This window comes from Colossoma macropomum, unplaced genomic scaffold (genome assembly GCF_904425465.1).
Source record: "Colossoma macropomum unplaced genomic scaffold, Colossoma_macropomum, whole genome shotgun sequence".
NCBI lineage: Eukaryota > Metazoa > Chordata > Actinopteri > Characiformes > Serrasalmidae > Colossoma > Colossoma macropomum.
This window is the reverse complement of record NW_023494792.1, coordinates 37,863,714-37,887,853: the sequence shown is the minus strand read 5'-3', so window position 1 is coordinate 37,887,853 and position 24,140 is coordinate 37,863,714. Positions and strand designations below refer to the sequence as shown.

Here is a 24,140-nt window from a genome sequence, read left to right as displayed (position 1 = left end):
CATACATCCAAGCCAAGAATCATTTAGGAACATTTATGTTTAGACTGTATGTTGGTGCCATTCCCAGAACTAATAAGATGTAAAACTTCACCTCACTTATTGAAAGAAGTTAATTTGACTACTCTAGAACTCGCCTACTCAAGGCAGGTCCAAGCCGTGGTCTAAAAGACCACCTTTTTCTTGATCTTGATTTAATCTAGTTGAAGATTCTTAACCCACTCACTTTACTGCCGCTAGAGAACTCTTGACTTTTCTGAGGGGGAGGGTGGGATAGGACACAAGTGAATAGGGCTGGCTGGAGCAGTAACAAAGGCAAGCAATTCCTCTTGTCCTGAAGGAACGCCTCGGGGACAATTGTTTTAAAGGCATGCTGAGAGACCTAGAGGAGGGAAATGCGTCAATAAAGATACATTTTGGTTGCTTTTGACTTGCATTTTGCATTTTGTAAATCAAAACCGTTGCAATGTTACCATGACTGCATCAAAGAAGAAAATAATCAAACATAAACAAAAGCTCAATATTCTTTCCAGCTACTGATCTACACAATCTTTTAGAGGTACATTAATTCAATTAAACTCTACTAGGTTCATCAACACAACTTCTTTTACTGTTGCTTTCGGCAATGCATGTAGTAAATCTAAACTACTCAGTTAAAAGTGGGGACGAAGAGGAAGAGGTACCAAAAAGAAACAAAACAAACAAACAAAAAAAAAACAAAAACAAAAAGAATGACATAGAAATGAAAATGTCCAGCACTGTTTGCTGCCATCTACATATTCTGAAGATACATTCATTTAAAGATCCTACACCTACATATCTACAGTGCTGTGAGAAAGTATTTGCCCCTTCCCAGTTTCTCCTATTTTTGCAAAAAAAATCTATTTTTTTAAATTTTGCTTCAGATCATGAAACTACTTTTGATATTAGACATAGATAACCAAAGTAAACACAAAATGCTGTTTTTAAATAATTTTATCTGTTGAAGGAAAAATGCTGTTCAGAACTACTTGACTCTATGTCAAAAAGTAATTGCCCCCTTAGCTACTGAATCAACCAGTTCATAACAGAAACTGTTTGGCAATGTGAAGCAGACTAGAAGGTCTCAAAACCAGCACACGATGCCATGTTCTAAAGAGATTCAAATGCAGATGCAAAACAAAATCACTTGAATCTACCAGTCTAGGAGGGATTACAAAGCCATTGCTGAGGCTCTGGAACTCCAGCGAACCACTGTGAGAGCCACTATCCACAAATGGAGAAAATCTGGAACAGCAGTGAATCTTTTCCTTTCCAGCAGTGGCCAGCCTACCAAAATTTCACCAAGAGCACATCAAGAGCACACACTCATCCAAGAGGTCACAAAATACCCACATGACTATCTAAAGAATTGCAGGCCTCACTTGCCTCAGTTAAAATCAATCAAAGAACATGATTCCACAATAAGAAAGTCACTGGGCAAAAATGGCATCCATGGGAGAGTTGCAAGGCACAAACCACTGCTTTGCTTCACAAAGGTTTGTCTCTCATTTGCCAAAAACTTGTAGATGACCCCCAAGACTTTTGGGATCAAATTTTGTGGACTGATGAGTCAAAGGTGGGACGTTTTGAAAGATATGGGTCCCATTACACCTGGTGTAAACATTGCATTCCACCATAAGAATATTATACCAACAGTCAAACATGGTGGCAGTAGTGTGATGGTCTGGGGCTGGTTTGCTTCTGCAGGACCTGAACAACTGCTCTTTATCAGAAAATCTTGAAGGAAATGTCTGCCTGTCAGTTCAAGACTTAAAACTCAAGCGCAGTTGGGTTATGCAGCAGGTTTTGGAGTGGCCGAGTCAAAGTCCTTACCTGAATCCCAGTGAGATGCTGTGGCATGACCTTAAACGGACAGTTTATGCTTAAAAACCCTCCAATGTAGCCGAATTGAAACAATTCTGCAGAGAGCGGGCTAAAATTCTTCCACAGTGATGTAAAAGACTCATCGCAAGTTTAAGCAAACATTTCTTTGCAGTTATTACTGCCAAGGGTGGCAGAACCAGTTAATAGGTTTAGAGGGGCAACTACGTTTTCACATGGATGATATGGGTTTCGAATAAATCTATATCTTCAATGAATGGGACGATCATTTAAAAGCTACATTTTGTGTTTACTTGTGTTGTCTTTATCTTAGATTAAAATTAGTTTGATGATCTGAAACATTTAAATGTAGCAAAGAAATTGGGTGAGTGGCAAATACTTTTTCACGACACTTATCTACTCTGTGTCCCCCTTCTTTCATCAAGCATAGTTCAAGGTAAATGTCAATGAAGTGTGATTCTTTGTATCAGATATGGCTAAAGGTCTTATTTAATCCACAGTCGCAGGGCACAAATCCAGTCAAAATGTGAAGAACATAATGAACAATAAAAATACAAATAGCACTACAGAAACCAACAGATCCTAAATCCAGAGAAAAATAATAAATCCAGTCATGAAATATAAAACGTACTTCACAAACATCAAAGACATTCAGTGTAGATCAGATACCTTTCGAGGTAAAACATTCTTCATATTCAGTAGAGAATAGAAACACCGGACAAACAATTACAACATTTAAAAAGAAGTTGGAGTGTAAAATTCCCTCTTCAGTATCGGCTCTACCATCGTTTAAAAAAAGTAATGTCAAAACTGACTAAAGGTAGCAAATCTTTCATTTTTATGCTAATTGGGTTAAGATGATTGGCTGTTTTTAGTTGTTACTAAGCCTGGATTACTGCAGTGTAAACCAACTATAGATATTTGTGCATCCTGTTTCATCCAAATGTCATTAACAAGAAAACAGTGGTATTTCATTCTGAACAGGGGCCTTTGACCTCCTGTTCATTTGATCAATGGAAGAACATTTTCTTTCGACAACATACAACACATGATACAAAACAAAGTCAGTTTCAAAGTCAGATCATTCATGTTTAAATGAACACAAAGTGTCTGAGGTATGTAAGATCTCTATAATGCACCTAAGAGATATTATGATGAATAAAAGATTGATTGTTTTGAATATTGAGATACTACATTTCATATTTAGACATGCTGAATGTATTATATACGTGAACTTTTCAAAAATGGAAATGAAGTAGGTGGACAAAATAATGGAAACACAGAGAAATATACCGTCACTGTCAGAACAAAAACTCGTACCTTCAACTTTACAGGAGAAGGACAAAAGGTTAACTTGTAATAGAAGTTAATGTAAAATGTTTCTTTTGGTACATTCATCATGAAATTTTAACACAATGCAAAAGGTATCATTCTGTCTTCAGAGACTCAAACCTGGAGGACTACTATCATATGTGATAAATACAATTTCTATTAGCAAATCAACCCATTCTTCAAGAAGAATCAATCCATTATCAGTTAAGAGCAGGCAGAAATGGTTTATGGATGTAAAAAAACAGTAAAAAAACAACTCTTGTCATATTACTTGTGTCCATTGCTGGAAGACAGTAACATTACACCATGTTATGTCTTAAGTTACCAAACTGAGTGATGTCATACATTGTTACAAGAGGTTACATGTAGTTTAACAAGTTGTTTCCCCATCATGAATATCAACTTTGTTAAGCTAATGATGCACAGTTTTGACTGAGACAGTCAAGCAGGTTTTAAAAAACATTCTAGTGTCTTTGTATAGACAACATGTCTATCACTGTTGAGTGAGCTTCAACATACAGACACTGCTACTCCTTCTTGAGGCCACTTTAAAGAAGAATACCAGTGATTTTTCAAAATGTCTCCATAATGCAATCATTTAGGGCTGGGTTTCCCCGACAGTATATTAGAACAAAGATGTTTACATGATCTTAACACTACGATGCTTTTGAGAAGGTGGGCCCAGATCATTAACAAAGTCATTCAGAGTGGTTCTACAGAAACTCACTGAGTCAGAATTATTCACATTGGTGGTGATAAGTACCAGACATCGGAAGACTTTAATGTCTCTAAAAGCTCCCTCACAGAAAGCTGTTAAATAAATTGGTTACAAATACACTGCCTAATACCTGAGACATTGTTTTACAATAATTTAGAGATCAGCTTTTAGGCTATGATGTATAATGCATTTGACCATCATCAACATTACACATACAGCTCAGAAGACAATGTGAAGGTTCACTGATCATTTCGATAGTAAATAAAACTGCTTTGTAAACAATGCAACCCCTGGTTCCTATCACCACCACTGTAAAAAAAGTCAGTTTCTCTACAATGAACCATTTCACATCAAAACAGTATTTACATCTCAACAATTAAACTATGCAGAAACTTTGAAAAATCAGTGGAATTACCCTTTGAAATGTGACAATGAGATGCCATTAAAACATTTACCTGTTTTTAACCATAAGCTGGGCATTCCAGTCTTTTGTCCTCCTTCATAATTTGTAATGTATCTTATTTCACACTGCCTTTAGTATTATTTTTAGCAAAACATACTGTAAATTGTATATTTTGATCCACTATTTACTTGTGTATGGTGTTTCCATTACTTTGTCCATCTGCTGTACGTCCCAGTCATTCCTATTCCGTAAACATGTGACTCTAGACTGACCCTCTCCTGTTTGCTTTGATTGACACCCGTATCCTGTTGCATCTTCCTTTTATCTCCCTCAAAATAAAAAAAAACATTGTACAATGAATATACACAACAGCATGCTCCCTGTAATAGTAATATACTGGTTGTGCATACAATGTGTCTATAATGTGTTCTCCAAACTAGACACATGCTACTCTCCAGCATTCAGGAAAACAAGCAGGTACAAACTCGCACATACACACACACACACACACACACACACACACACACACACCTATACACTCAAGAAAGGCATCATGCCTAGGGAATGCATCATTATTGTTCTGATTGGCTCACAGTCATCCATCAAGTCCTTAGATCCTCAGTGCTAAGTCTACTAACAGACACTTTCATAGGTAGTAGACTCAGTGTTGGAGGGATGAATATTGTGTCTTTTACTGTTCAGCCTGGAGGCTGTCTGATTTGCTGACAGGCGCTTTGAAACTGTTTACTTCCTCAAACACCAGCTCTGTGGAAAGAGTACAGGGAGTGAAGGGTAAAAGAACAATTACTTTACGCAGAGAGCAGTGAAAAAACATTATGCATTTAAGTCTAAGAATTATTGTGCCTACCTCAACACTGACAAGCCCATGAGCCAAGCTACTGAAAACCATGTAAGATTCATTGCATCATGTGACATTGAGTGCATCTGCATGTACAAAGTAATCTGGCTGTGTTCCAATCAGTGAGAAATGGTCCATTCCAATTCAACATTTTCAAAGTGAAAGTCATCAGAAACAAATACTTACAAAAACATAAAAAAAATAAATAAATAATTGAATAATAATATTCAGCTTTATCTTTCAATTTCATTTGATTTCAAGCATTACAAATAACTGTTACTAAATATTCAACTCAATCGCAAAATATAAATGACTTCAAGAGTACGTATTTTGGCTCTAAGGAAAACATTAAGGGCTGCCTTGCTGTCTACTAGAGTTTTAGCACTCGGCATAGACCCAACAGGAGAAAAAATCTAATTTTGGGCACCAAAACTCTACATTTGCAGGTCAAAGACACTCTGGTCTAACAGTTTCTCAAAAATTATTTGATATTATTTGATATTATTAAATTATATAGTAACTTTTTTGATAATCAGTACATGTAAAAAAAAAGACACCAATTTTTTTTATAAAAAAATGTCCAAATTCATAAAAAGTTCAAACTTCTCTTAGCATTTATCTGTCAAATAATGATATATCTGAGTAGCCTTGGGTCTCCTGAAAGTAACAAAATACGGCACGTTACATTGCTAACTGTAAAGCCAATTGACCAAAATGCAATATTACCCTGGAGTCCCAAAGCCTAAGAAATGGCTTTATAACCTTTTCCAGACTGACAGATCTCAATTACTTTGTTTCTCATTTGTTCCTGAATTTCTTTGGATCACAGCGTGATGTCTAGCTTTTCAGGATTTTTTGGTCTACTTCACTTTGTCAGGCAGGTGCTATTTAAGTGATTTCTTGATTGAGAACAGGTGTGGCAGTAATCAGGCCTGGGTGTGGCTAGGGAAATTGAACTTAGCTTTCCAAAGAAGTGATAAACCACAGTTAATTTTATGTTTTAATGGGGGGCAATCACTTTTTCACACAGGGCCCTGTAGGTTTGGATTTCTTTTTCCCTTAATAATAAAGACCTTCATTTATTAACTGCATTTTGTGTTTACTTGTGTTATCTTTGTCTAATATTTAAATTTGTTTGGTGATCTGAAACATTTAAGTGAGACAAACTTGCAAAAGAATAAGAAATCAGGAAGGGGGCAAACACTTTTTCACACCACTGTATATACAAAAAAGTACGTATTCATAAGCATGAATAAAGATATGTTTAAAAACAAAATTGAAAGGGAATAAAGTATTCAAAGCTAATTACTTCTTACTGTAGACAGAAGGCATAACTGCCGCTGTATGGCTTTGCAACAAAGTACTAACGTTATTCATTTGTAATGTCTGAAAACTTTTTTCTCTATCAATTTCATTTTTAAACAAATCTTTGCTTTGACTTATGACTACATACTTTTTGTTGATATCTATTTTTAATTAAGTACAAGGTCAAAAGAACATTATGTGTGTAAATCTAAAGTGAATATATGCTCTGGAAATACATTCAGTAGCAAAAACAAAAGTGTCTGAATACATTTTTCCTCTAACTAGTCATATAATTATCAGGTTTCTTTCTAAAATATGATGTATGCAACTCTACTGTTGCTTTGCAACATGCCATTAATCCCGCTGCAGAAAGTGAATGTGACAACTTGGAGCAGATGTAGTTTCAAATGTAATATAAAATAGAAACATGTTAGTTGTGTTAATGTGACAGTTAGTATTAAAATAGAAAATATCTAAAATCTTTGAACTTGTTGAAATTTGATAACAGCTTTAATTCAATACACTGTTTACAAGACCAGTGGAATAGTCTGGTCACTGCTGAAATCAGATAATGATCATATTACTAACATGCAAATGCACTCAAGGTAAAGCATTTTCTGAATGTATACTTAATTTTATTCAACATTAAAATCATTCTCTCTCTGACCTTTCCACTCTTCCAGGGTGCGGTCCTTGCTCTCTGGGGTTTGGTCATACAGTGGTGCCTCTGGCTCATCGTCAGGATCGTGGTACTGGGAGAAATACGGGTGGCACAGAGCATCACTGGCAGAGATCCGCCGGTCACAGTCCAACACCAGCATTCTCTTTAACAGATCCACCGCTGAGAGAGAGACAGAAAACAAAGTTTAGCACTCATTTTTTAAAATAAAATTAGGTGCCAGCTTGCAGTACTTATTAATGAATAGAATAAACTAGAATAGAAATGAATAGAGGAGAGGAAATTGTCATATATTGAGTCAATATGGGTATTAGATTTGAAACCTTTACAAAAACGTTTGGACGGCCCTATTTAAATGACGTGTTTTGTTGAGTTTGTTAAGTTAAATTAAGTTAACTCCTTAAATGGCCAGGGCCCAATGGCAGGCCCAAAGTTTTTACACACTTATATAATCCAAGAATACCTTAGTCAGTTTGCACTTAAGTCCCTGTAGTTACTGAATTATAAGCCTTAGTATGCAATGAGCCTGGGATTTTAAAGGGATAAAAGTGGGAGAACCCACTTCTGCACATTTTAATACACAATTACTGTTTACTTACTGAATTTAACATATTGGAAAATTAAATAAAACATGAAATGTGTACAAAAGTAATGCCACATTTTACATTTTAAGTTTGTTTTTTTCCAACATGTTAAATTTAATAAATAAATAGAAACTGTGCAACAATATCTAAGTCTGTTCCCTGTAGATAAATTCTTTTCACTTAGAAAATCAACAAAACTTATTACACTGAAAGTGACTATATGTGTAAGGGAGCCATTAAGTCTCACCCAATGGATTGGCTCCTCTGAATATCTTCCCCAGATCCTGCTGGGGCATGTAGGGAAGGGACTGGATGTATTTCTGAGCCTGGACAAGAAAATAAATAAATCTATGCATACAATGTGAAAAATGTGATTTAATTATCCACAATTATGAGTTTGCTATGGTTTAAGAAGTGTGGAAGCGATCCATGCACACATCAACCCAATCCTATGAAGAATACCTAGACAATAATGAGCAATAACGAATAATGATGTCATTATATACGAGGAGTAAATTCTTATGGATGCACAAACACGAGAATGCTTTGAATCCATCCAAGCACAGTCAGTCAGTCTCACATGCTCTGAAGAGATCTTCTTCAGTAGGTCAGGAGTCGGAGTGCCAACTACTTCCATGATTCTCTTGAGCTGATCTATATCTGAAGAAGTATTGTTAAAGAGTACATATATACACAGTTTCTGCTGGTGTGGTGGTAAGGTTGGAGGGGTATTTAGCAACGGTTTAAATTAGCCCTACAAAATAGGCAAACCTTTTTCATATATAAGTATAGTCCAAATGGAACATCATGACAGTTTCAGTTCATATGTATATATATGTACATAACACCTGAGAGCAGGTGTTATTTGGGTGACGGATCATTCTCAGCACTGCAGTGACACTGACATGGTAGTGCTGTGTCAGTGTGTGGTGCTGGTATAAGTAGATCAGTGGATTTGGTAGGTGGCATGAGTCAAACTGATGCCCACATGAAGGCTTGGACCCAGGGCTTTCCAGCTGAACATTGCCCAGAGTATCACTCCCTCTACTAGTTTTTCTTTTTCCCACAGTGCATCCTGGTGCCATCACTACCCCGAAGTAAATGGCACAGGCGTACCTGGCCGACCATGTGATGTAAAAGGAAACAGGACTTATCGAAACAGGCGACCTTCTTCCATTTCTCCAAGGACCAGTTCCGATGCTTGCATGCTCATTATATGCACTTTCGACGGTGGACAGGGGTTACCATGGGTGTGCAGCACTGTGTGTTGTGACTTAATCAGTTGGGCACCCAACACCCTGAAACCTTTTTGTGGTTTGTCCCTCCTTGGTAGGTACTCACCCTTGCTGACTGGCAGAACCCCAAAAGCCCTGCCAATACTGAGATGCTCTAACTCAGTCATCTGGCCATAAAAATATGGCCCTTGTCAAAGTGGCTCAGGTCTTCACGCCTGCTAGTTTCTCCCGCATCAACACATTAACTACAAGAACCAGTTGTATCCCAGACTTTGACATTCACTGTTGTTATGACAAAATCAACATTATCAACTTCATCTGTAAGTGAACATAAAATATTGGCTCACTGTTATATATATATATATATATATATATATATATATATATATATATATATATATATATATATATATATATATACATACATACATATGTTCTATAGTGTTGGGGCAAGAGTATATACACTTAAACAGTTTTCTTTTAAACTGCTACAATCAGCTACCAATAAAAAAAAAATCAATTGATCTAAAAGTCTTACACCAGCTAGTAAACTAGCATAACTCTTTATCTAATAGATCAATTTTGAATAATAGAAAATCTAATAAAAATGTAAAAAACGCCAGAAAAATGCAGGTAAGAAAATGTAGGTGGTGGCATCTTTACAACACAGATTTGAAGAGAGCTGGCTAGATAAAGGGCTCTCTGTGTTCATACTTTGCTTAGAGCAAAGCACCTGCTTCCACGGTTGGGGGCATCAACATTTGGAAGGGTGCTGCCCACTTACATTCTAACAGAGGACCAAATAGACTATATATAGATATAATATGGGTACTGTTGGACAAACATGCATATGTTTGCAGCACAACAGCTCAGGTTTAGTGTTTATCATCTCTTAAAAGACCATCATCACTGGAAAACAGTCCTACCTAGCCACATTATGTTTTCCATTTTGAAGAAGGGGAACACATTTCAAATAGTGAGTCAAACAGCAACATAATGAGCCACACTTACTGCTGTCACCTTTCTTACTCTTAATGCTAGTTGTACCTTTTCCAAATGTCAGGATGTCCAGATGTCACTGTTTCTTGTCATGCCTGAAATCAAGACTAGATCTTAACTAACCATTACTCTTTAACACCACAGGAGAGGCTTGTATTAAATGAAAATGAATATGAAAAATCATTACTTTTTAAAAGTGAAGTGTTCTAGTACAAAATAAACATTTTTAACCAACACATTTTATGTTATATGAACCCAGGAAAGAAACTTAGAATCTGGTCCGGGCTTTGTGAAATGTAAGGTAATAAATACAGATATAATTTTGTCAGTGTTTGTGTGCACCAACCCAATTTGAATGGCATATTTCCATGAGTCAGGGATTAGTCTTTGGTTTTGGTTTCACACAATTCCACAGTGCAATCAAATCATCACTGCAGAACCCAAAACCACCACTTCCCAAAAAGAGAAGTAAGTCTACAGATATTGAGTATTCTGCTGCATTACGTCAAAAAGTGAATCAACTTTGCTATATTTGACATTTGCTTTGTAATTTGATATTCATGTTGCTTCCTGCCATTAGACTCTGTAATCTAATTTAAACCACTTACAATGCACTCTTCTCTCTTCCCTTGAAGAGGGAGCAGCTCACTCGTCAACCACACTTAGATGTGTGTCTAATCCAGGAAGATAAAGGATACAGTCGTTGCCTGGAAACAAGACCTTCCCTTTGAGAAGTTCACCCATAATGCACCCCACAGACCAGATATCCACTGAAAAAAAGACCAAACCAATCAATCAGCATCAACCAGTGGAGGTAAGATTTTATTCAAACCATCACAAAGTTATTTACATTATACATTGTCATATACACATTTCTAACAATGAGTAATTTCATATGGCAGCAGTGATTTGAAACAGGTTTGGAACAGAATGGAAAGTTAGACACATGCTAACTCATTTTTATTTACTACATGCCTCATCTACAATTTGCATCTCCAAACTTTTCAAAAAACATTTAGATTGCTAAATCTGTTATGGTAACACTGTAACCGATAGGATGACTAATTCTTTAGCCTGAGCATAACCAACAATACAGGCAGAATTTTTTATTACTCATCACCTGTTATATTTCACAGTTTATAATCTGTAATGCTATTAAATAGTGCTTTAAGAATACAGACCAGGACTGGTTGCTCTCTCACCTGTTTGATTGTAGTGCATCCAGTTCAGCATAATTTCAGGTGCTCTGTACCAGCGAGTCGCCACATACCCTGTCATCTCATCATCTGTCTGTCTGGCCAGTCCAAAGTCCAGAATCTAACAATACAATCAACTGACCAATTACATTGCCAGCGGCTCAAGGCAGTTATGCTTTTATATTTACATTTCTATTTTATTCATACTTAATTTCACAGGACAAGAATTTTACGAGAATTATGAGATTATGAGCCGTGTGGTAAATTCCTTACCCTGAGCTCACAATCTTCATTCACAGCTACATTACTTGGCTTTAGGTCCTATAAAACAAATAGGAAAAGAAAAAAACTGCATTAAAGCACAGTCATACGGCCATATGCAAAAGTTTAGGTGTCCCTGTTCAAAAGACATTTTGTTGATTTTCTGAGTGAAAAATAATTTAAAATATTCTCTACAGAGAACACATTTTGCACAGGTACTGTTGAAAACATGGCCTGTTCAAAAGGCACATTTTATGATGTATTATTATTTTTTTTTACAATATGTTAAACTCTAAAATTTACAAAAATATTACATATTTTTCGTTTTGGAGCATGTGTTTATTTATATACTTAAAAATCGATTACACATACCATTTACACTTTTCTCCCACTGGACAACATCCTTGATGATTATTGATTTGTTTGTCACTCATTCATTACCATGCAAAAGCTCAGGTTGATGCGTCTAAAACGCATTACAGCGAATTATTAATGTTAACACCATGCTGTTGTGTAAATTCAGATACAAATACAAGTGTTACACTTTAGGCACACTATAAATCTTTACTAATATGTACTCATACATACATAATAATGCTTTACTGTAGCCTAGTAAATACAGTCTAATGAACAAAGTCTCATAAAGACTTGTAGGTTGTAGTGTGAGTGAAAAAGCTTTGCTCTGCACGTATGCATGATAAAATTAGCGTTAACTACATATCTAACAAATAAACAAACATCCCCCTAAACATATTATAGGATCCAGTTAAAGTTAAAACTTTGATTGTTTATGTAAGACCCTGACATGTCTGAATGTTTAAATGTTTCTGCTTTCTTTTATTTGCATTTATTTATTTCAAGTGCACTGATGAAAACACACCCATTTCACAATCTGCTTGTTGTGATACAATATTATTTTGAAAGCTAACAAATAGAAATTAGTTGTGGTCCATTTAAATACCTGTGATCATCTCAAACAACTGTAATCAGGCCTAGTTATCTGTTTTGCCCAAACATGTGGCGAAGAATTTAGTATATCAGATCCTATGGCAGAGTTGGGTAATATGACAATATGTTATCGTTATTGTGTTAAATGTTATCATGATAAAAAATATGCTCTTCCGAACATACTGTGGATGTTGTCCATGCTTTCATTACAAACAGATCTTAATTAGTCCTCTTCAATTGGATTTAGGGCAGCGCTGTATCTGCCCTAGTTTTTATAGCAGTTTTCAATGTGGCTCTACTAGTGCATCATGTCTGTTTCAAAATATTGTATCGTGTATCATGAAAATATCTTTAAGTACTGTGATAAAATATCTCCCACCCCTACCCTGCAGACACCCCAGTGTGGTTTTAGACATGTTTGTTGTCAACTGTGAATAAAGAGAACAAGAGAAAAAAGAGAAACTCACTCTGTGTATCAGTCCGGCTGAATGAATATACTGTTTTGGAAAAAGAGAGGAATAAGATTGGGGATGTAGGAGGGAAAAGAGGAGACAAAGGCAAAATGCAGTGAGAGAACAGAAGTGCATTCTAGAGCTGCCCAGAAACAAATTTCCTTTTTTCTAGAGACTCTGTGAAATTCCATTTTTTGAATAACCTTAAGACCTCGGAGCAGCTGATAAATGAGGAACTGCACATGCTCGTCTGAAAGGCGCTGGAACTTGACTATGTTGTTGAGGTCTGCTCCCATCAGATTAGTGACGAGATAGCTGGAAAGACAAGAGGTGGATGAGAAAAGGCTACAAGCTGACATTTGGGTAAAATGTTTGAGTAGATCCCGGTGTAAAACCTGAGACAGATTTACATTTAAATAGAAGGGAATTCTACAAATCCTTCACAATTTCTTCACATAATTCTATCACAGAGATGTAAACTAAGACATTTAGAGTGATTTGCTAAGGAAAACTCCATTCTAGAAAACCCCTTTTCTAGAGTTTCCTTTACAGTGGTGGTGATAGGAACCTGGAGTCGCAGTGAACCTACATGTCTCCTGAGTTTCATAATAGTGAAACAGTAGTTAATAGAAAAAAAAATCTTCTATTTTGCCTCATAACCCCCTATATGTACCTCTCTGCCATGAATGCATTAACATGGTTTTCGAACAAAACATATAACAATAAAACAATGCTTTAGGCAGCACCAGTGTACCCCTAACCATTTTTTTATAATAGCTTTCTGTGAGGGAGCCTTTACAGGCATTAAACTCTTCAGACGTCTGGTTCCTATCACCAACACTGAAAAACTCTGACTCTGCACATTTCTCTAGAATGCAGCATCTCACATCAAACCACTCTGAATGGCTGTGTTTACATCTTAATTATTAAATTATGCAGAGAATTTGAAAACTTGATGGAATTCCCCTTCAAGCCAGTTCAACAACATGCTCCACCTTCCAGATCTCCTGCTGGAAGCCAATACAAATAGACGTACGATAGCCGAGACCTATACTGTAGATACGTACACCTCATTGAATTCTTCAAGAGATGCTGCAGGAGTGAAAACATCTAGCAACCCAATAACCTAAAAAACACACAAACATACACAAAGAAAACATAAATCTCCATAAATCAACATAAAGGGCTCCTGTGAGTCCTGTGAATTCCTTTACAAAGTCCGATAAATGGCTGATGTATTTTGCCAACATTATCCTCTCTCAATTTAAATTCTGCATCCAATAAAAGAAGTTTATTTCTTTGAACAACCTTCAGACTCTAGGATGAGAGGTCAGTCACGGTGCATATTAAAAGTGAAAACATTGCGTATGTGTCTAACTCACATTCTCATGCTTCATATGCTTGAGAAGTCGCAGTTCTCTATAGGAGCGTCTGCTGTGGATGAGTGACTGGAACGGCCGAGAGAGCTTCTTAACGGCTACCTTCTGCCGGAGACACACATCATACGCTGAGCTGAAGAAGAGAAGAGAAGAGAAGAGAAGAGAAGAGAAGAGAAGATACTCAACAGCCCAGCAGACAACAGCACAAGGACTCAGTAAGAGTCACCACTCAGGTATAACAATGAGAAACAGTAAAAGCCGCTACTGAGCTGGTCAGAAACCTGACCTGACATTGCGGTCATAATTTGAAGTCTGACTGATTTCACCAAGCACACGGTTAGTGTACTGACAGAATACTTTTTAAATGCAGGCTGTATATAAAGGAGAAATCATACACAAACAAGTTCTCTCTTTTTAGTAAGATAATTGGTTGGCAAATAAAAATAAAAAAATATTACTGCAATAATATTCAACAAAGTGGATTTTAATACTGACCCACTTTCGCAAAACATGCTAAGTAAAGTTTCAAATCCATGTCATATGCAAAAATTTGAACACCCCTGGTCAAATAAGATGTTTTGTTGGTTTTCTAAGTGAAAATAAGTTACACATCCTCTACAGAGAACACACATCTGCAAATTTTAATGCACAATAACTATTTTTGTGCTGTGTTTAACAAATTAGAAGAAAATAAAACTTAAAATGTGGCCTGTGCAAAATTTATGGCACATTTCATGTTTTATCTCTTTCCAAGATTATTAACCTCAAAGAAATAGAACTTTTTTACAAATATTTGCTGAAAAATTCCACATAGAAGTGTGTTCTCTGTAGAGGATGTGTTAACTTATTTTCACTTAGAAAATCAACAAAACATGTCATTTGACCAGGATGGTCATTACCCTAACAGTTAGTTATGTATTTAAACCAGAATATTTAATCAAGGACCTAAATATGCATGTATATAAATACCAACATTAGACTGTTCACCTACCTTATTAATGCCTCTGTGTGATGTCTGCAGACATTCACACGGCGCAAGGCCAGATCATTATTTTTAGGTCTACAGGCTTTATATAAGATACTGTGTAGAGTCATGTTGCACATAGAGCTAATTCAAGAGAAATCTAACATTGTAGAACTTTTTAGCGATATAGCATCTAAACTAGAACAGACAGAGGTAAAGACAGAGAGAAAAGACAAAAAAGGGAAAAGGCTGAAAACAAATCTATGGTGAGAGGACAGAATGAAGGGAGAGAGGACCAAATGAAAAGAGGTATGGAAGAATACAGAGGGGATCGAGTCAAAGAGACGTACTGCTCATACCATCATCATAAATGTTTTATAATTACCAGCAATAAGGTTTTGTCTTACATTAGAAATGTGTTGTTAAATGTTTATTCAGCATGCCAAATATTCCAATGTTGGCCATTTCAAATTGTCCCCAGAAATGTTCAGATATAATGCAGCATCATAACATAACGTTATTCATCAACCTCAGCAATAGAAACTTTGGTGTTATTACATGCACTTCAACATCACTGTATTTATTAAAACAATATATTTCTGACCATAAGCTTTTTCCCCTCATAGGAGCCTGAAAATAATAACTGATGTAGCTAGAATCGATATCTGAGACTGATTTAATAACTGTAACACATTCAATATGCATATATTGTACACTCATCTACTGTATGTTTTAAAGTGTGCTTAGCACCTTGTATATTCAAGTCTATTAGGATACTGAGTAGTTAACTAGGAACAGTAACTGATCCTCCACGTGTTAAAACTCCTCCTCACACTCACACTTTGCCAGTGGTACTTAAAAAAGGTTCTCATCAAACTTCCTTTTCTATAATCAGACTTCCTTTTCCTCATTATCTCTGATCTCTCTAACACAGATCACTACAGCCATTAGACAGAGGGCTGAGAGAGAAGCGCATTGACAGAATTGAAACAAATGCTTTCAGAGTGTGATTCAAACAGACATTTTAATGGGAGTACCAACCGGGCATCGAACAACAGAGCACAAAACCAGACTCTGTGCTCCAAAACTGGACACCTGAGAGATCTTAGTTAGACATACAGAGGTGTCACACAGACACAGGTGCATATCTTCATATGTAGAAGCTTTTTCTAAGTTTAACGAAGTAAATAATTGTGCTAGACATACTAAACTAGCCAGCTTTCACTAAAGAACGGCCTTGTGTTTTTAATCCAGCAGAGAGCTACAGTCTACGATATATAAGCTGGCAGTGTCTTACATTATCACAAGTAGCTGTCTAGTTTACTTCTCTTTTAAACATGCTTGACAGTCTTAAATTTTTTCAAAATTATACAGGCCTGTGTGTCATGGTAAATGGAGGAGGATGCGTTTGTAAGCTTAACATCCAACATCAGCACCTGATTACACTAATGCTCTTGTGACTGAATGCAATCAAATTCTCACAGCAATGTTCCGACATCTAGTGTAAAGCCATCCCCAGCTGTTACTGCTGCAAAGAGGGAGAAACGCTCTATTAATACCACTGATTTCAGGAGAAAGGCTGAATGAGCAGGCCTCTGCAGATAGATTTGTACAGCCTAAGAAGCCTAGATTGACTTGCACATCACTTACAGAGAGAAGAAGCCGGACATGCTTAAAAGGGGAAATTCACATAAGACATTTCCACTCCCACACATTGATTTCCTGCAATGGTGTCAGTTCATTCCAGTAAGGAGTCAACCAGATTTATAGAGCAGGATATTTCACGTTCTCCATACAGTGCTCAAGAGTAGGTTTGGGACTCCTCTATCATCATTTGCTTTTTTTAGAATCACTTAATATTATAATGTGTTATTGACATTATGATTTACCATGTTCAACTAGAGAGGCTCTAAAGGGCCATGGATTCACATTTTTTTTTTTTAACTGTTTTTCTGTAATAACAAGTCATTTTCATTTGTTTTCTGGAGTTATCTTCACATAATGTTTCCCCAAGATCTTAATATTTCTGCCATTATCACAACATAACAAAGGTTATCTTGGGAAAACAGTATTTGTTTTGCTGTGATCGTGACATAACACAAGATCTCGAGAAAACCTGACAATACCTTGAAAAATGGACTAAAGAAACATGTGAATCTATGGCTCTTTAGGGCTTCCATACAAAACACATCATTTGAGCTATATTATACTTTATCAACACTTTGGGTCCTATTGAACAATAGCAAACCAGAAAACATTTACCTAAACCCCTCTTTTTCCTCCAATACTACTCCTGGAAAGCCACCATCCAACATACCTGACTTAAGCTTTTTTACTGAGTTGAATTACTCTCATAAAAAAGACAGCTTTTAAAATTAAAAAGACAGAGAGTGAGAAAAAATCCAAAATTAAGCATAAAAAATGTAAAATGTACTAAAGTGATGTAAATAGACAGGCAGTTTTTAAAGCCTGCCACGCTCTGGCCATCCAAAAGAGAACATCTAACAATCCTGGCTGAGCATCACTTGTGTAAACTAATGCCTAGGAAATTTCAAGCTGTCACCCAAAAGAAGAGATATGCCACAAAATACTGACCTAAATAAAACACTAAATACTGACCCACATAAAGGAAAGAGACACTAATGCTTTTTCCACTAATCTTTTGTTGGACAATTAACTTGGGAGGTGCCAGAAAAGCTGGAGTAGGTGAGTCAAGTTAAGCCATACAGTGCGTTCCAAACATGTAGTGTTAAAATGTCTTTCATTTGGCAAACTGTCATGAAGAATTTGGGTAAAAATGAATAGTTTTCTCTTTACCATCTACAATTTTGACAGCTCTTTTACATAATGCGTTTTGCTAGGCTGTTGAATCTACTACTTTTGGTTCATTCATTTTTTACCTCAGTTTGCAGAGAAGTAAACTCCAGTTAACTGCATTTCGGCCAAGCATGAAGCACAATCACTGCATTCATTCACTACAACCATGTTTAATAGCATCATAGTATCATCCTCTGTAAGATTTTTGTTTGATTATTCAGCAAGTCCAGAAAGTTTCCAAACATTGTTAATCGAAATTAATTATTAATCCGAATGCCATTATTTTGATTTGCCCTGAGAGAATCGGTCTACATCACAACATAAGAGAACAAAAACAGAGAACAAACAACAGCATCTCGCTGCTGCAGCATCAGGATGTGTGCTTTGTGCAAACTGCCAAAAAAGTAATCCCACAAAACACATGAATCATGCTTTCTTGTTCTATGTGGTGCTGAGAACTCAACGGCTACAGACAGTACTGGATTATAAAAACACTGTGGAACATTACATGAGCAATGACTCAGAACTGCCCCAAAAATGTTATTGTTGTTATGTTAAAGCATTCAAGGCCAGAAAAAGGCTTGCTGACACCATCTCCACCAGTACTGCTGTACATTAACTATTAAAGATACTCTGAAAGGTAAACTGAGTTAACAGCCAAATCATTGGAGTGTCATAAAGTATCATAAAGTGTTTACATGTACATGAAAAAAATTAAGACAGTTTAGCCTTTATACATTGACTTTGCTGTGTTTTTTTTAAATTCAGGTAATATTTTAAAATGTAATATTTGTAAAATGTTATACAAAATACAGTTGGGGCTTTACTCGCTTGACTTTACTCCAATTTTATGCTTAAAAATATATAGTCATATGCAAATTTTGAACACCCCTGGTCAAATTACAAGTTTTCTTGATTTTGTAAGTAAACATGAAACGGTCTTTTCAGATAACAAGCTTTATTATGGCATTTGCTGCCAACTTCAGTGCACAACTTTCATTCATTCATCAGATCAACATACTGGACAAACACAAAACATCCAATATAAAATGTGCCATAACTTTTGCACAGGCTACATTTCATATTTGATTTATTTTTTGTTGATATTTTTTGTTGGTTAAATTGAGCAAATAAACAGTAATTGTGCATTAACATGTGCAGAAGTGTGTTCTCTGTGAAAGATGTGTTCACTTATTTTCACATGGCATTTGACCAGGGGCGCACAAACTTTATTTGAGTTTGATGGTTTAGCTGATCTGCCAGCATGGCCAACATGACTATGTTGGTTTACATGCATGACCAGCAAGACCACATTAGTTGACCAGCATGACCAAGTTGATGAGCATGAATGAGCTAGTCGACTGGCAGACCAGCTAAACCATCAACCAGGTGGTTGACCAGAATAGTGTATGCTTTCATTCAGTCGAGCTGGATGTCAACCACCCTGTCAACCACTTCCACAGTGAAGGCTGGACCAGTAAATCAGGGACTTGGGGGAAGGTTTATTAACTGGAGTAGGTGTGGCAAAGGAAGGTAGCTCTCCAGGACCAGGGTTGGAGACCACTGCTCTACACCATCAAAGACCAGGTTAGACCATCTGAAACCAGCTACCAGCCAAAGCTTTTGTCTCGAGAGCAATGTTACGCTACACAGAGATCCCTGGCTGTAACATTTACCAATAAATTTCTATCACAGACTCTGGCTACGGGTGATGCAGGAAGCTGTATCACCACAGCAGCTCACCATGGCAACCATATGAGTCACAGCAGGGGGGTGTCTAATGGTATAGCTTGGACTTTTGCAGGAAGCTAGGGGACTTTTTTAAGCAAGAACCTGAGCGTGCACTGCAGAAGAGCGTGTTCTTGGTGCAGATGTCTGCTGAATGGTAATGATGTAATGAAATGCTTGAGCACAGAAGAAACACTGCAGCACGTGCTTTCAACCTGAGCAGTAAATGGGTGAGGCAGGCGCAGCTACTCCAAGCCAGGCTGGCAGTGTGGTACAGGTTCACTATGCCTTTAGCAGCTGCGTTGGGTGAAAGCTTCTGTTGTTTAGGAACCTGGAAGACAATGATCACTGAACAGGACTGGCACGGCCTAACTGACCACAGCAGATTCTGCAGCACAGAAGTTAGTAGAGGCTTATAGTTGTGCATTTCTAATGCTGGCTAATTACACATCCTGACAAGCTGCATGCAAAGCCCTGTCCAACTAACAGACTGGACTATGTGCTGAACTCGCATTTTCTATCCTACTTCAGTAGCCAGTTCTCTGAAATGGCCAAATATACATACTTATTAAAATCCAATGGACACATTTAGACAGATTCTAGGAGAAAAATCAGATCTGAACTACAGCTTGGAAGAAGCCTGACACAACGTCACTGGATGACCAGGCAGGAACCTCTGAGTCGATGACCACTTTGCAACAAACGTCAACCAACGTGGTCCAGCGTGCTTCAGACAGGGATGAGCTGATGTACATTACTGAGGTTCATTTGTCTCAGACTAGGATGATTATCCGGTTTAACGCAGGCACGTTTTAGTGAACAGACGCCTGAAGCGTTGATCACAGTTCAGCTCTTTGTACTGCCCGGCGCTACACCGTTATCGCTACAATGCGGTGGGACTCGCACTGAGCCAGTAGCCTGTAACGTTAGCTCCACTCCGCCTGTGAAATCAGGACTGAGCTGGTGGTTTCTGGAAGTGAATCGTGTTCCGGTGATGTGGATTTTTAGCTGCCGCGCCCTCCCCACAATCTGAACTCACCAGACGGAGCCGTACGCCCCCGAGCCCACCGGCGTCAGATTCTGGTATCTTTCGGGCACCTCCCATACGGTCTTGTTGAGCTCCTGCCGATAGAATCCCGGTCTGGCTGTCATTCTTTCCACCAAAGGCAGCAACGAAACCGGCAGCAGTGTCCACCTTTCAGCCTCAGCAGGATGCTCCAGCGAAATGTCCGAGCCGCCCAGACGGTTATCCCCCCAGCCGCTCAGCCTCTCTTCTTCTTCGCAATTTAGAAGAATGGGAGGCGCCGTCTGCGGGGGAGGAGAGAGAGAGAGAGAGAGAGAGAGAGAGAGAGAGAGAGAGAGAGAGAGAGAGAGAGAGAGAGAGAGAGAGAGAGAGAGAGAGAGAGAGAGAGAGAGAGAGAGATCGATCTAGTGCCACATCTATGGTGTGCCTGTATTCGTATACTCCTGTTCTGTTTTTGTTTCTTTCTCGGTTGAAAGCGGGGCAGGATTTCTCGGTTAGCCTGATAACTTAGCCTGTCCAATAGTAGACGAGCTAAGAAGCATTCCTACTGACAATCCTCAACTTTTGGCCTAAGTCATCCAGTGTACTGAGAATTGTTATACTTAAGCATATGTATTTGTGTGCATGCTGGTAGACATGCCCCGCCAAAGAAAGACCATCAGAACCAGGATTGAAACCCGAGGGCTTTGCTTTCTAATAGGAATTGGATTAATGGTTACCATGAGAGACCACTGGTTTCCTTAGTTTCCTGTAAGACACCTTTAGATCCCATCAGAAAAACATCAGATGCATCTGGAATCAGAACACCTGTTAAACCATTAGATTACACTGTGATATCAACCCAAGCAGGAAAACATAAAATACCATCACTGACTATCAGACACCACCAGAAACGAGCAGGAACTTTTAACTCTTGGTGTCAGGATACAAACAGGTGACACATTAAGAAAAGGAGTAGAGAAGCATAACGAGTGCAGATGCTGTCAGACAGGTGTACTACATGATACAATTAAGCAGTCATCCGCCTGCCATGCTCTGTGGTGTGTAAGTGTTTTTGAAAGAGAGTTCATTATTCCAGCACGGATGGCAGGAGCCTCAGTCACAAAGGGACAAAGGGTGCGTTCAGACTTGGCAGGTTTGGTTTGATTAAAATGAATCCCTGTAGCAATTGCTCTGTTAGTGCGGTAAGAGCACGTGAGAACATTGCCACCCTATAAATCTCTGTGCACTAAATAACCGGACAGAGACGCCCTGAGCAGTTTTGTCCTAATTCGCTTCATAATGAACTCAGGTGCGGTTTGTTTGCAGTATGAACACAATACTTCAGAAGTCTGGAGAGGACATGACCTAGTAAGAATTTTCTGGATTGTTATCTTGAGATCATGACTTAATTATCTTGTGATCTTAAGATGACAAAGTTGTTTTCTTGAGATAACGAGTTAATTATCTTGTGATCTCAGGATAACAAAGTTGTTGTCTTACGATTACAAGTTGTTAACTCAAGATAACAATCCAGAAAATTATAGCAACACCTCATGGTCTCTCAGGACTTCCGTACATTATAGACCAAAATTGTCTAAGTGGACCAAAAACATTGAACCTTCATCACCTCTCCCTGTGATTACTTTGGTGGAAAAGGACAAGTTTCTGATGCTGTTGCAGGTGCATGTGTTGTGTCATCTCTTCATAAGCTCTGAATAGGTCATTATAGAACGGATAATTTGGGTTTTAAAACAAGGACATGGATAATGTCATCATAAAATACTTCATATACACATGTGACTGCACACATACATTATATTATGTATTAAGGCACCAAAGTTTGTCCGTTTTGTAAAGCAGTAAGCCACTCAAGGCTGCTACAGGGATTTCATTCTGCTTCGCCTTGTACAAAAACACTACGTTAAACTCAGGGAGTCTTGTGGCCTATCGCTCTAATGTCACAAAACTGATAAAACAAGACATGAATAAAACCAGAGAGCCCAGATAGAACAAAGGACAGATTTAGAAATTTCAGTGAACATTATCACAGTCGTTGTGCATCATAAAATCTGCCCAATCAGACTTTTTATTCGTATGACTTTTGTTTACATCTTTTGGTTTGATGTTCAGTATGTCAGGGTGAACACCTAGTGAACCAGAACCAATGTAGAATTTTCTGCTTTGGTCCGGACCAAAGAAACCAAACTACAAGTGTAAATGCTTCTAAAGATTGCTCAACTGGCCAGTATTGCAGTAGGAACAGGAACCAAATCATTTATTTTCAAATATCCCAGTGACTCTGCATTATTAGCTCTTTTGGCAAATTAATGGTGGCAATAGTTTATTTCAACAAAGTGTTAATAGGCTGGTAGATCAGTGCAACCAAGAACCCTCTTATTGTCAGTCCAAAAAAGGTATTTTGGGTCTTTCACCTGATTCTTATCAACCTCCATTAACAATTCATGTCCTATAAATATCTTGGGGTACATAAAAATGCAACATTATCATGGAATAGTCATACTGATTCTATGTGCAGTAAAGTAAAGCAACATATTTGTTTTAAGATTGTTAAGATTTTCGGGGCCGACAAGATTTCATTTTTGTTTTGCACTACAGTGATCCAGAGGGTGATGCAGTGTTGTGTGATAGCATAGTACATTTGTCTTAAAATTAAGTCGTAAAATTAAGGACTAGATTGTTTAGACTGAAATGGATTTGTTCCTGATAACTTAGCCTGTCCAAAAGTAGACAAGCCAAGAAACATCCCTACAGACAATCCTCAACTTTTGGCTGAAGTTATCCAGTTTACTGAGAAAGCCTGCTTTGTGAAATACCCCCCATGTATATGCATATGTGTTTGTGTGCATGCTTTACACTGTGATGTTAACATAAAATACCATCACTGACTCAGACACCACCACAAACGAGCAGGAATGTGTAACTCTTGGTTTCAGGGCACAAACAGGTGACACATTAAGTCAAAGTCAAGGTGAACTTTATGTCATTCAGACTATACAACAAGGAGTGCACAGCTGAACTCTGATGTGCAAAACATACATAATAACAAAGGCAACTGCACATAGACATTTTACACAGTATAGACAGACATAAAAACATATGTATATAGAGGCCAAACATATATGCATGTATGTATATATATGTATGTGTATATATATATATATATATATATATACACACATGCAGACATATGTTCTTTGCACATATATGTATGCATGTATGTATGTATATATATATATATATATATATATATATATATATATAGAGCATGTAGTATTTTGTCTGATATGCTGAAATATGATGGTTTTCAATCACAACCCAATGAATGCAAATCATTCCAAGTTGTATCAGGAAACTGTACAGCAGAATGTCAAAGCCTCTGAGATCTGAAACTCAA

General features: G+C 37.5%; 1 protein-coding gene across 1 annotated transcript; it reads right to left on the bottom strand.

Annotated features, from left to right (window-relative positions):
- Positions 1 to 4,058: 4,058 nt before the first annotated feature.
- mapk11 (mitogen-activated protein kinase 11) lies at positions 4,059 to 20,984 on the bottom strand. Its single transcript, XM_036577085.1, has 12 exons — positions 20,759 to 20,984; positions 14,214 to 14,343; positions 13,899 to 13,957; positions 13,035 to 13,146; positions 12,847 to 12,876; positions 11,444 to 11,491; positions 11,177 to 11,291; positions 10,673 to 10,744; positions 8,321 to 8,400; positions 7,988 to 8,066; positions 7,145 to 7,318; positions 4,059 to 5,078 (listed from the first exon to the last, which is right to left on the bottom strand). The coding sequence occupies exons 1-12, from the start codon at positions 20,869 to 20,871 to the stop codon at positions 5,005 to 5,007; spliced, it is 1,086 nt and encodes a 361-aa protein (XP_036432978.1). The 5' UTR covers positions 20,872 to 20,984; the 3' UTR covers positions 4,059 to 5,004.
- Positions 20,985 to 24,140: the final 3,156 nt, after the last annotated feature.

Excerpts from the sequence above, each read along its gene's own strand:
- mapk11 (XM_036577085.1), bottom strand. The coding sequence starts at position 20,871 with ATGACAGCCAGACCGGGATTCTATCGGCAGGAGCTCAACAAGACCGTA. Across the intron at positions 8,401-10,672 it reads CTTGTTTCCAGGCAACGACT|ATATAGATCAGCTCAAGAGA; the intron begins GTATCCTTTATC and ends ATACTTCTTCAG. Across the intron at positions 5,079-7,144 it reads CACCCTGGAAGAGTGGAAAG|AGCTGGTGTTTGAGGAAGTA; the intron begins GTCAGAGAGAGA and ends CTCTTTCCACAG.